General features: G+C 43.5%; 1 protein-coding gene across 1 annotated transcript in view; it reads left to right on the top strand.

Annotated features, from left to right (window-relative positions):
* The window catches only part of LOC108115656 (neurotrimin), a 64,608-nt gene that overhangs the window by 10,014 nt on the left and 40,317 nt on the right, over positions 1–14,277 (top strand). Inside the window, exon 2 of the mRNA XM_017227215.2 lies at positions 6,309–6,987. Coding sequence (XP_017082704.1) covers positions 6,777–6,987 — 211 coding nt within the window. The 5' untranslated portion in view covers positions 6,309–6,776. The remainder of the gene's footprint in view (positions 1–6,308; positions 6,988–14,277) is intronic.

Genomic DNA, 14,277 nt, shown 5'->3' with positions numbered 1-14,277 from the left:
CCCGGACGAGGGAGTGGATAAGCCGGTGATTTATTGAGTCGCGTCTTCGGGTCTTTATTTAGCCAAAGGTATTTCAATTTGTTTATTAATCACAGCTGGTCTCTTCTGGGCTCGGCTAGGCTTGACTTTGGTTTCTGTTGGCTTTCCTGTTGACAGAATCGTTGCATGTCATCAGATATCCTGGAGGTCTGACGAAAAACCCGTCTGCCATTCGAGTGAGTTTTTCGGTGGGGATAGTTCGCCCCAAAAACCCGAAAGTCATTTGGGCGTTAAACAAAGAACACCTGCTGCTGCTGTTGTTGCTTTTGGTTTTGGTTTGCTTTTGGCCCGGGCTTTCGAGCGTTTATCAGTGCGTGCCCCGTCATATGCCGTCATGCGAATTTCCTGGCCAAAAAAAATCCGTAGGAAATCCTAGCACGCTTCTGGCTTGGGATCTCCCTAATACGGGCAATCAATATTCCCAATAACGTATTATTATTGCCATTCCTGCCAGCGGCATTTTCTCTGTTGCTCCACTTGGCTTTCGCGTTCTCGATTTGGATTGGAATCTAGCCTTGGCTTCAGGTTTAGATTCGACTACGACTTGGCTTGGCTTCATCCTGGCCAGCTGACGCCACAGGAAAACTGACACATAGACAGGAACTGGGGCTGAGACTGGGGCAGAGACTGAGACAGAGACAGAGACTGGGAAAAGCGGTGAAGGAAAATATAACTAATACGCCCCGGAATCCTTTCGCAGCGATGTTTCCCCATTTGTTGTGTGTCTGCATTTTTGTCTGTTTTCGCATGTTGCGTATTATTTTTTATGTCATACGAGGATTTTCATTCAATCTCGTTGTCTTTCACATTACTATTGCTGTCCTGTTTTCTATACCATCCATACCTTCTCTGTCTGTTCCTGTTTCTGTTTCGGTTTCTGCTGCTCCTGCAACTCAGGCTGTCGGTTTATGGCATAGTCAACAATTTTATTTGTTATCCATGCGACCCGTTGCCAGGGACCAGCCTCCTGTTCAACCATTTCCATGTTGTGTTACAGCCTTTCCCTGTTTGCTCTCGGCTCACTCCCATTTTTCCTTTTTCTGAATGTTTACTCCTGCGCTGTTTACAATATTTACTTGGCCATTTATTTATTTGTAGGTGTCGAAAGGTTAACTCCCATTGCATATCGCTACCGTATTGTTCTATTATTATTATTATTATTACTATTATTATTGGCTTGGTTTTGTTCTAAATGCTGATTGCCATTCAAAATGCGGTTGCGGATTTTATTCAACTTTCAGTTGCCTTTTTTTTCCCCCTCTTTTGTTCGTGCTCCAAAAATGGCGACATTTTGCCATTCTGCTGTCGATTTTTTGACTCCAAAATAATGGTTTGGCCTGCGGTTTTTTGTGTTGGCAATTTTTCATGCTGTCATTTTATTGATTTGATTTATGGATTTCGTGTGCATCGAATTTGTTACAAATGTCGCCGTGCGCCAGAGGCCATCGAATGTCCGGCCGCTGTAATCTCAGCATTCGAACAATGCGACTTTAGGAATTTGCATTTAAACGGCACAAAGCCACTCGCATTTAAGGCCCTTTCAAAGGCTTATTTTTGCTTAATTCAATTGTTTGGCCAGGAAATTCACAGTATTTTTCGCTTTAAACGGTGCAGCAGCAGCTTCAGCCACTGGATTAGATACACGAGTGACGGGCCCTCGAGGGGAGTTGCATCTGCCATAGGCCTTGTTGCCACAGAATTCTTCCTCTCCATGCAAATATTTTCCATCGGGAGCGACGACTAGGACTACGACGAGACAAGTGCTTCGGAAAATTTGCAGCATAGATGGGGTAGCAGAAAAATTGAAGGCAGAAAAAAAAAAGGAAAAATGTTGACGGCACAAAATAGCAGCACAAGCAGAAATTGCATCCCCGGGCACTGCAAGGGATAATCCATTTCGGCATAATAAATAAAGCAGTAATTGCCAAGTGAATACAGCGCCAGTCAGGATCTATGAACTCCAGCTGCAATGTAGCTATACCCCTTCTATATCGCCCCTCATGTTGCACCACCTACCTCCCCCCCCTGCCCAATGTGATCCCATGTGTGTGTTCGTCCTGCTCTGTGGCAGCCTGCATAATAGACGAATTATGTTTGCCTCAGCAAAAATGCAAAGTATCAAGGGCCCAGGAGCCGAGATGCCGAGATGCCTCCTTTTGCCGGCTGGCTGCATATTAAAGCAGCCGTCAAATGCCTTAATATATGCGGAGATTACTTTCATATTTCATGTACGGGCATTCATGCTACTACCTCCGCCAGTGTCCAGTGAGCTGCCCAGAATTTAATTTGCACTGCTTGCGGAGAGATAACGCTGAATTTAAAGTCCCCATTCTTGGTGTAGAGCTACAGTTGTGGTCAAGATTATAGCATTTTGGGGGAAATGGGAGGTGTCACTTGTTAACACATGTAGGTTAGATTAGAACATGACATGCGGCTTACCCGAAATTTATACCAAATTTATTCAAGCCATGATCTACTGAAGAATGGAATTAGTATGGGGAATACTCTGGAGACTTATTATTATAAATCATAGAAGCATTTTGATGACCCCATCTGTACTTAGGATATTCGCATGCAAGTCGAGTACTAGATGGGTGCTTGACTTTTGCTTGTGGAAAATGTCTGTCAACTTTGTAGACCCGCGCACACGTGAACTGAGGGGCCGTCAAGTGAGTGAGTTTTCACCGCTTTTCCGAGCGTAAGACTCTCTGAGTATATATCTGTCTGTGTGTGTGTTGCAGATAACCTTTTGAACCTTTGACAAACTGCTGCAGCGAACTTTTGCCATTCGTTTGGAAAATTTTAATAATCTTTTATCGAGCGGGCTGGATCTACATCTTCTTCAACTTCAACATCTATACCGTCGTTCGTCTACTTTATATATACCTACGTTTATATTTTTTCTCCTTTTTTTCATTAAAACTTGTCAACTGCATATTAGGTGGGGATCCGCGTGCGTGAGGGGCTACCATCTTGCCACATTGTTGCCGTGTCAATCCGCCGGAGTTTGTGGCAAGTGTTCGGCTTGAACTTTGCACGCAGCGGCTTTTGTGTGTGTGTGTGAAGAGCTTTTGGGGTTATTCAGCTTGGTTTTTTTTTTTTTTGCCTATACTAAACCAGCCGCCTTTGTGCTCCAAGTTGGCAACATTGTGGCCCGCCTTGTTAATCATTTCGATGACAATGTGGCGCCCATGTTCGCTGTCACCCTTCATTCTCGCAGAATTGCAAATAATTCACTGCCAGCGGTCGTTAGATGGAAAATCCAGCTGCAAAAAAGGGTTGGGGCATGTGCGTCGTGTCTCTATTAGATATTTTAGCCATATTCTACCCTTTGATTACACGCCTCGAAGGTTGGCAGCTATGCGAAATGAGTTCTGCTCTCTGTCAAGATTACTTATTCTTCCAACTGGCTAATTATACCCTCTAGTCTAGGGTGGGGTGTATATTAGTCATCAAACTAGATGTTTAACTAAAGGACTTATATAAATTCTATAAAGGAGAACAAAAAGAACATTACTTCTCCTCTGACTCGCAAGTCATTATAGAACTTCAAAGAAAACGGATAACAAGTAACTCTTAGTCGATGCTTTCTCTGGAATTTATCCCCACTTACTGGTTTTAATGATGCACTCGCTGGTTGCCAAGCGATGGTTATACCAGGGAGGGGGTGAAGTTGCAGATTTATAAATAAGCCAAAGCTCAAATCGAATCTGCAGCGGGTCTCGTAGCAGCTCGGCTGTCTTGTTGCCCTCTTGTGCCACTTGTTTGCCATTTGTTCGTTTAGTTTACAATGCAATTAACCCATTTTAAAGTTCCGCCACTCAACCGCAAGGGAAAGGGGCGGCTAAAACCGAGGGCTGACAAAAGACGCAGCCATTTCTTTTCCCTTGGATTCAGTTTCCTCCACGAGAACACCCAACTGCCGCCCGTCAAGCGAAAATCAGTTTCACAGCAAACCAGCAAAAACTAATTACGACTTGCTCTGGCAAACTTGCAGCTGGAAATTGTACCGCAAAGTGCAATTTAGACGAAAGTCGAGCGGCAGCAGCAGCAGTAGCAGCAAAAGTCGACTCAAGTTGCGTTGCGACAGCGAAACAGAGCGCGTAAAAATTAAAAACCGTCGGCGTTCGGACGTGGCAATGGCAATGTTGTTTTTTAAATAATTAAATCCGCTTTATTAGAATATTAAACTTTTATGGCTACGGCTACCAGGCGACCGCAGTCACCGCAGCGGCTCAACAAGAGCCCGATAAAATGTTAAAACATTTAGCCAGAGCTCTTTCTGACCAGGCCAACCCAAAGAGCAACAACAACAACAGCGAGATCAAATTGCAGGACTTCAGAAATTTGTAGCCAGGATAACACGGGATGCTGGGGACGAGCTGTTGGCCGTGTCATAAATAAGGGCAGCAGCGCACAGCATGTGGCTCACATATAAAAATCTGTAGGCCAAAGCCCCATAAAACCGATAACCTTGGCCCTCCACAACAGTGGATAGCATCGGCATCTGCACTGGCACAATATCAAGGCACTTAAATTATATTTCAATAAAAAGGATATTAAGGAAATTGAAATTAGTTGGTGATTTGTACTCATTTATGTTTAGTTATAAAAGATTTTTACATTCCTTAAATAAGGAGGAAATGTTAATGTGGATAAAAATCAAATTTATAGCTATGAATACTCTAAGTATCCGATTTGCAATTTACTTACATTATTTTTTTACCTCGATTAAGTTCAGTTTATATACCAAACTTTTCTTGAAGTGCCCATCTTCACAGGCTAATGCTCCTCCATCGGTGGCGATGACAACAGCGGCAACCTGGGCTTGTCCTGGCGCGTCTTTTGTTGCCATTTTATGCGCCGTCCTGTTTATTTACGGCTATTTACCGCCTACATGATAAAAGCCTTTTGCTGGCATCATCGCGCATAAAAGCGGAGCTATCCCGGGCTATCCAAACCCCAGGATCTCCGGCTCCTCCCGGCAAGAGAGAGAGGTAACTTTTTGAGTAATTATATGGCCAGCGCAGATTTGTAGGCCCCGCCACCTACTCCTACGCGACCTACTTTCCCCCCTTAACTCGACTCCAGTCGACTCGACTTGGACCGGGATAGATACAAATATTTTATTGCTCCTCGAGGACATGAGCCGCACATAAGCGTACCACGTAGCGTATACTTGATGCCGCGCCACTGGATGCCCAGGGTAATAATGAAAACGATAGATAATTATGGTCGAGGCTGCCTTGTGACTTTTAATGGACTTTGCAAGGCCTTGTGTTCCCAGTGAAAGTGACTGACTCGCCGCCATCGGCTGCATGGGGTTAATCTAAATTTATAACTTTATTCCGTTTTTTTTTACTTTTTTCCACCAGCAGTCGCGACCCATTCCAGTGACCAGCACATCCTGCTCCTGGGCCGCAGTTTGTTTTTATGGGTTTTTTTCGAGCATAATTTCTCCCCACCTCCTTTTTTTTGGCTGTAGTTTTTCCTGCATGGAAGCGATAATGAAATAATTTGAACTTTTCAGTTTTGCTGATTTTTCTTCGGCTTACCAGAGCATCCGTGCATGTAAGTAAATATATGTATGTGTATGTGTGGCAAGGATAACGCAGCAAACCCATAAAATTATGCAAAACTTTGTCATTAAATATGGAACAAGGGGGAGGGAATAGGGCGGCTATAGGGTTTCGCCGCCCTAGGAACAATTTGTTATTTGGCTTTGGACTTTGCTCTTGAAGTGTTGTTTACCCGGCTAGCCATTCTGCCATTCCACCATCCTTTTCACCCAAAAATTTTCATCGGTCTATATGTTTGTGTGTGTGTGTGAGTGTGTGAGTGTATGGGATCAGCGTCGAGGGAAAAGGTTAAAAAACGGAACTTTTATAATTTAACTTGTGTGCTAATTGCACTTTGTGGGGTAATTTTGCGTGTCAGTGAAGTTTTGCAGACGCATTTCGGTGCATGTGTGTGCGTGTGTGGGTTTATGGAGCGCATTTGAGTGCCACACACACACACACAGGAATCGGTATATCCTGTGCTTTAATGTTTGCTTTGAGCACCAAAAACATTCCTGAGCACTGCACTTGAGAGTTTGTGGCCCAAAGTGGAAGCGGAGTTTAGTTTAAAGATCGCATAAAGTTAAGTGCAGTTCTTTTATTTTTGTTCGATTTTTTGCCTTGCGGGTGGTAAAACTTTTTCTCTGCACTTGCCATGTTGCAACTGCAAAAATAATAATTATTTATTTGTTTTTCACATTTCCATTGCAGATACTGAGTGTAATTTACTTTTGGGGCAGCTACAAACAGACAATAATAATTAGTTGTATGGCACAACAACAACAAAAGCTGCAACAGCGATAACAACAAAGGGCTGTGCAATGAAAATTAATTAGAAAATATTTAACATCACGCCGCCGCAATTTGTCAAGGGGAAAGCGCACAAAAGTGCGGTCCCTCGCTCAATTTCTAATTAGAGAACTCTTGCACACCATCAAAAAGCAAAAACAAAAAAAAAAAAAGTATATATAAAACCTCGAAAATAAACTGGAAAACTGGAAATTAAACAAAGCGGGAAAGCGACTATGCAAAGTATGTTGGCGCTTAACCAAATGAAAACTTAAAGCGAACAAAAACACACACAACAAAAAGTCAGTCCACAACTCCAGTAAATTTAATAACAAAGAGGAAAACTCCGGAACCTAGTAGCTCCACATCATACGCGCCGTGCGCGGAACAATGAAAATAATTTCGCGTAGCATACGTACAGGCGCCTTGGCCACGGCCCACGCCACCAACGCCCCCGGAATTAGGAAAAGCAGCCAGCGACGCAACCGCGCTCCGCTCAAAATGAATTGCCCCATTCTGATTGTAATTAGCCTCGGATGGCTGCTGCACGCGCACGCCGGAAGCGGCGGGTTCGCCGTCGAGGCCGCCATTTCAAATCGAGGTAAGTGATTCGGATTCCCCTATTTCTATGTTATATATATATAAATATATATATAGAGTAAGGTTCTCTGGGTTCGAGGCAGAGTCACATCTGATTCAGCTCGAACAATAGCCCTACAGAGTGAGCCAGCTGCGCAAAGGGGTTTGTGCAGTTTTCTAATGCACAGAAAGGAAAATCGAAGAAAAATGCTTGAAATGAAATTTCAGTTTTATTTTTCTTATTTAAAATTGGTTATAAACTTTCTCCAAAGATATTTTATGATACTTCCAAGTTAATTCCCTTAAATTCCTCTAACCCTCTCTGTAAGATAAAAAGTAAAAGAATCTTTCTGGAACTTTATCAATGTTTTAGTCCCAAAAACTTTGCTAAATCGACAGTCACTAAGAATCAATAATTACCATAACCTTTTCACTTTATTTAATTACAAATTTGGATGCAATAAATTGGCAATTGATTTCTTGTGGTTTCAACTTTCATTAGCCTTTTACACAACGCAAACACATTTCATCATTAAAAAATTCTTAAAAATCGGAAATATCTTTTACTTTTATTTTCTGTGAAAACCAAAGAAGCCCAATATAGTTTTCTGTGTATTTATTTCTACATCGCTCGGTAGTCATCGCTTTTTATTTCGCACAGCACTCAACGCAAGTTGCATTTATGTTTTTACATAATAGAGAGTGCGAGCGGGGGCAATAAGAGCCGGGCACCAAAAGCGCTGCCGGGAACAAAAAAAAAGAAGAATAATGTAAAAAATATAATAAAATACGAGAGGCAGCTCTACCACTGCCGCCACCGCACCCCGCGTAATCCCTTTTTGCTATTTTAATGCCAATGTAACGCTGCATAAATCCAGGCGCCGCGGTCCTCGAGCACGTTGTGGTGTTTAATGCTGAAGCTGCCGGCGAGTAGCGCGAAAAAAAAGATAGAGTAGAAGCTTACCGCGAGATAGAGAATGGAACGAGACCGAGGTCATTTGCGGAGCGGTCAGCTGAGCCACTGCCACCACTGCTGCCAGCATGTTTGGCCACCCACTAAGCCCCAAAACCCCAAGCCACAATTAATAACTCGTTATGGCCGCGTAAACTTAAGCAGTTGCCTCTCTTTCACTGCATTTAAACGCCGAACTTTCAATTGCCAAGTTTTCCTCCTCTCAAAAGAACGAGAAAAAAAGAGTTCGGGAAAAACTGACGAAAATTCTGAACAAATAGTTGGCTTATCTGTGCAGAAGTTTATCTGGGACTCCAAGACCATTGTCTGGCACTTTGCTTTCCTTCTATTAGGCCATGAAAAACATGATATAAATTGAAAACTCAGGTGCGCCGCCAGCCGCCAGCCAACTTTAAAGCTAAGCGAATTGGCGAACACGGGGCGTATACGCAACGCAAGCCAACCAACCAAGCAACGAACGAACGGGCGCACCCATAAAAACAAATTCGCCATCCAGGGCTATATTTTCCTTTGGTAACTTTTGCCAACCAATCGATAAATTTAAGAGCACAACATTTGTCTCCATTATCGCAAAAATCCGAAGGCAAACACTGTGCAAAAAATGCGGCAGAGGGCTGCAAAATACAAAAAAAAAAAATATAAAAAAAGCAAAAAGAAAAATTGAGAAAAAATAAACGAAAAACTGTGGAGCGCATAAAAGAGCCATCGATGCGTGGCACGGGTTTCGGACTTTTCCAAGGTGGGCGGGGCTTAGAGTGGGCTTTTGGTGAGGGGAAAAGAGGTGTAGGAGGAGGTCATGTATAGTACTCCCTTTCTACGACAACAAAGCACCCAAACCCACCCACAGAGCCACAAAAGGGCGGGCACAATAAAACAGAACAAACCAAAGACAGACCTGTTCTTATCCCAGCTACATCTGCAATATAGAGTGGAAAAAGGGGCAAAGGCAGTAAAGCTATATCAAAGGTGAGAATGTGCTTTTGTCACTGATCATAAATTTCTTCGTGCGCCAGTTACCTTTAGCGTTTGCTCTGCCTTTGTGTATGTGTTTGTACAGGGAGAGAAATGTGACTTCATCTCTGGATATATATATTTTAATAATAAATATATACTAGTAAAGGGAGGAATGTGAAGGAAATAAGTTAGTTAAGAGACACCTTAATATAATATTTAAAAATCCTTACTTACAACTTTTTGAGTGACTTTGGAAACCCGCAGTTAATCATTTCCAGAACCATATTTTTAACTTTTAATCCCTTTTCCCTCTGTGCAGTCAAGGCAAAGAACGAGAGGCAATAAAACGTAACAATTGACATTGGAACACTGTGAAAGGGGAGCCGAAGTTGGCAAAGGAAAAGCGAAAGGAAAATGGGATGGTGCTATGCTTGCTCTGATAGCAGCAAATTGGCGGGGCATTTGAAAGAGTGGTGGCAGGTGGTGGGTGAATGGGTGCGAAGGTTGCATCGCCTTGACAAATGTTTATTGAGTAACACGAGCCATAAACTGCAAGCGAGAAGATCGCATCCACCTCCGTCCGTTGGCCAAACTTTCAGCTTTGACCCATTTTCATGAGCCATGTGCTATGTTGGGCCATAGAAATTTCTGCCATCGTCTGATCCCTCTGCTCCCTCCTCCCTGCTTTCTGCTTCCTGCTCCCAGCTCCCGCTTCCTGCCTCAATTTTCTGGCATCAGTTGCCTGTTTGAGAATCTGGTGCACGTGATGCACTTGAAGGATGCGCAGTGGCTCACATCCAGCTACCATTTTATAAACTGACAACAATTTTTCATAAGACTGCAGAAGCAGCAGCAGCAGCAAAAGCGGCAGCCGAGCATCATCAGCAGACAGCAGCAAACACAAACAACAGCTGTTTTCCGGCTCGAGGGCTTTTCCGCCCACCGACTATACGCCACACCCACTAACGCTGCATTTTTGCATATCTTGCTGTTTTGTTTGGCATTTTTAGTGATTTCACTTAAATTTTCATAACAAAATATGCACAGTGCGTGCTTGCAGCTCACTTTTGGCTCAACACAGCAGCTTTGTTTGGTGGGTGGGTGGATTGGTTGGATGTATGGTTGGCAAGGCCGCGGGTCGGGATTTTTTGAGGCATGGAAGGGGAAAGCTGGCAACATGTTCTAGCTGTCATATATTTTTTCAACAGATTTTTGTAACCCCCACCGCCAGCGACGCTCCCACTTTTTCACAGATTTCCTCTCAGCGGCTAAAACCGTATGAGTATGTATTTGCAGATGCTTTTGGGAAATTGTTCATAGGGTTAGTTTTCCCGCCCGCCAATTCGCTGGCTCTATTCCGCAGACTCTGAGCCATGTTAGTACAGCGACGGGTCGAAGCTGGAAGGGATCGAACTCGGGGCTGGCAAACGGCCTGACATGGAGTACGTGTTTGTATGCAGTCCTCGCCTCCATTTACTGATCCAGCACTGTGGGAAAAGTCAGGATTTGAAATGTTGAATGGGAAATCTTGATAGGTTGTCTTTCATTGTTAGAAAATGCAATTTCATATTTTAAATTTTACTTTTTTGTGTCAGTCAACAATCTATAATAAGCTAAAATGAGTTATTATTATTTTACATTAACTTATTAGAAACAAATTTGGGTTTAAGTTCACACACTGCTTAAATTTCATCCCAAGAAGTTTTCTGATATATCATCTAAACTATTTTCTCAGTGGATTGTTACTACAGCTCCAACGCTCCGACTATAGTATTATATTTGCGAATCCCTTTGGGTATGTTGCCAGCAATAAATTTCCATCAGACACCGTTGCCGCTGCCGTCGCCGTAGTCGTTGTCGTTTGTGCCAGGCGTCCAGGACTTTTTCCAGCCTCTCGCCGACCGCGCCTCCATTTCCATTAACTCCCAGTGCCATGTCCCAACTCAACCCATCCCTTCGGTTACTGATGGTTACTGGGGAAACAAATCTCTGGCTCAGCTGGCGCATTTGTTGGTTTGTGTTGCGGTTTTTCCGAATTCGTTTTGATTGTTTGTCATATTTCCGTGCATACAATTCATTTTCTATTGCCCAGAAAGCGGCTCGACTAGCCGGCCCCCGTGGTGTAGGGCTCAATTACGTGACCAGGACGACCCGAGCCAGCTCTTCTCCGCCGGGTTGACAATATTCCAACTAGGCCCAGATGTACATCCCCCTGAATTCCCTTCTCTCTAAACATATATATATATATGTACGCTGTCATGTTTCCGCCGCTACTCCTGAAAAAGCGTATCAATGAAATATGTTCCGATGGTAAGGGGAGAGCTGGAAAAAAAGAGGAATGAACGATTCCCCTGGAGAGCCCTGGGCGCATAACTTAAAACAAATACGAAACTGCAAAATATACGAGCGGGCAAATGGAAATTGAAAATATCCTATTACCAGGGGATTGACGCCGACAGCGCAACACCGACGACTGTAATTGAAGGCTTCACTTAACGGGGATTTCGGTATGCTTACGACCAGGATCACATATAGGAGCTACTCTCGCTCTCTCCCTATATATATGCTTATGTATATATCCTTTATAAATGCGAATATTAGCATAGACATTTGCACGCTGGGTCCCCTGGGCGATTGCCATGCGATAATTATGGCAGGCAACCCGTAAAAGACGCTGCGAGAAATCCCCAAGAAATTTATTAATTAGCACCAGAACGGGATGGAATGGAGGAGGTGCCATGCTCATGTTCTGTGGCCTCCAAGCTCCTTTCACTCCTCCACTCCTATTTCACCAATTAAAGCCAATTTTGCCATGTTTCTTCAGATGGGCGGTCACATTCAAATGTGTTTTCCGTCCTCCAGAGGGGATACATGCTGGTTTTTCGGTTTGAACGAAGGAAGGAAGTTGGGTAGCCCAAAAGCTGGTAGGAGTAGCTGAGGGTAGCAGGGTCGGTGGATCGGAATGGGTCTGTAGCATCCACTAATCGCATTATTAACGCGCCGTTAACATTTTGCGACATTGACTTGAACTTTGGAAGTGACTTTCATGGCTAAGACATGGGGAATGGCAAATGTGGAGTGGCGCGCGATGTGGATTTGCTTGGCATTCAAAATATGCTTAGAAGACATGGCCAGGGCCAACATTTATATAATACCCTTGAAGTTTTCGGCATTTGCCAAATTCCGCTTGAACGAGCCATGCTACTGAAATAGCAGATTGGGCGGAGTTGAGGAGTGCCAATGAGTCCTTTCAAGAATTTTCCATGTACCATGGCAATGCCAAGCCCTCAAAGCCAATAACGAGTGTCTTCGGACCGGCCATAATCATAATAATTAATACCCATTTACCTTCTTTTGCCGAGCTGAAAATCAAGCCATTATCGCCCATCCACTTGTCCGGGGCGATAATTATGGTCGCCCGTGCACAGATTGTCGGCTGTCCCGAAAATTATGCACTATATACTAATGACAGTCCTCGGAGGTGCAATGCTCTTTGGGCGGTTGGGCGCATAATGAGTGCGCATAAACTTTTATTGCTATTCCTGTGGAGAGAGTGCGCCGCGGTCAAAACAGGTAGAAGCACAGGTGTCATGTCCACAGGGAAAAAATATGATTTAGCCCCATTTATAAAATATTTTTAAAGTATATTTATATATGAAATGAATGTAGGATCTTTTTTCAATATCTTTATAAGAACTTTGACATAAATATTCAGAATGATTTTTTTATAATTAAAGAAATGCCAAAAAACGGGCTTAATTACATTCTCTATTCAGGTGAAAACTATTGTTCCTTTTTTAAAAATATAAATAAAACACGAATTTGTGATGAAACTCTTTAAGAAACAATTTTTTAAAAGTTCTCTTTCCTGAAATCTATCAATGAAAATTGGTGAAAGTTTTTTCGCTGTGTTCGTGCGTGCCAAGCAACAATGCCATTGACACTGGCCAGCAAAACGAGTGGCGGAAAAAATCAGCGAGAATTTTCACATCCGCCGAAAAGCTCTCTATATATTTTTCAGCGTTTTTAAATAAAATTCCCGAGGAAGTGAGGGGTGAAAAAAATATCTGGCCAAATGACTGTAATTTGCATTGGCAGCTCACACAAAGAGACGCGCGGCACAGGTTAACACCTGCATGAGTGTTGGTTGGGCTTATGTTTGTGTTGGACCTTTCAATTTAAATACAAACACCAACTGACACACACACACACGTTAACAATCGCACGAGTGTGTTTGCATGGACTGTTTGCGGCACGTCACAAAAGTTTCCTGTTGAATTTCCCTTCATTTCCTGGCCAAAGAGATTATTATTTTCATTTCATGCCATGGCCAACGACACAGAAAGCTATATATATTAAGCAGAGACATAAGGGGGCGTGGCATGTTGGGTCTCATTTTCATATTTATGCTGTTGTCGCCCCCTCCGAAAAAACTGTTTACTTACTCGCCTTCATTAACGCTTCATTCGCGGCGGACTTTTAATTTTCAGGGCGACCTGTTAAGGCCAGGGTTTTTTCGTTTTCGTTTCCTTTCCTTTCGGGTGACTCAGGGTGACTCCAAACAGTCTGTGTATACGTATATTCACACATCCGCATATCCGCACATCCGCATCCTTCGTCTTGGTCCTTCGTGCCGTATATTTGCATACTTCCGGTGCGCGCAAAATGATTATCATTATTATTTCTGTTGTTTGCTGTTGTCGTTACCGCGGCCATTACCGTTATTGCAACACAGCTCACCGGCTCCTTGGACGGACATTTGAGTTTCTTGGTCCTGACGCTCGCTGTAGTTCCGAAAATGGCCGCCAATCGGTGGGGAACGTGCGACGGTTATGGCTTATTTGTGCAAATGAGCTGACGTCCATTACATTGTCCGTGGGGAGGTGAAATGCAAATGATTGTTTTGGCTGGCTGGCTGGCTCAATGTCTGCCGCACAGCAAGGTCACCGCAGGAGCCCCAAGGACACTTGGTCTCTCACATGTGAATAAGTATATGTCCTACACGTACACACTGCTACTTAAAGACACGCGAGTGAAAGTAAGTGAAATGGCCTCGAATGACTTAGTCCACCTGCCTTTGCTTAATGGACAATAAGGTAAACTCATAGTACAGCGATCCTTGATTGATTTTCCACTATAAATTGGCACATTTACTTATCGAAATAAACTGGGGGAGCCACTGAAAAAGTGCAAACTTTCGACCACAAAATGCTAGCCAAGTTTGCACGTTGCGCAAACAAATTGCACCTGCTTCAGTTTGATTGGCCACCTGCAGCCCGCTCCTTTGCATGGCCCTTCATGGCCTTTCGCTTCTAGCCAGGTCGTAAAACACTTTTGCCTATTTCGCTGAGTTGGCTTCACCAAATGCCACCTTCTACTCCTGCT

This window comes from Drosophila eugracilis, unplaced genomic scaffold, assembly GCF_018153835.1.
Source record: "Drosophila eugracilis isolate 14026-0451.02 unplaced genomic scaffold, ASM1815383v1 contig_75, whole genome shotgun sequence".
Lineage (NCBI taxonomy): Eukaryota > Metazoa > Arthropoda > Insecta > Diptera > Drosophilidae > Drosophila > Drosophila eugracilis.
Note: the sequence above shows the minus strand (reverse complement) of the source record. Positions and strands in the feature narration are given on the sequence as shown.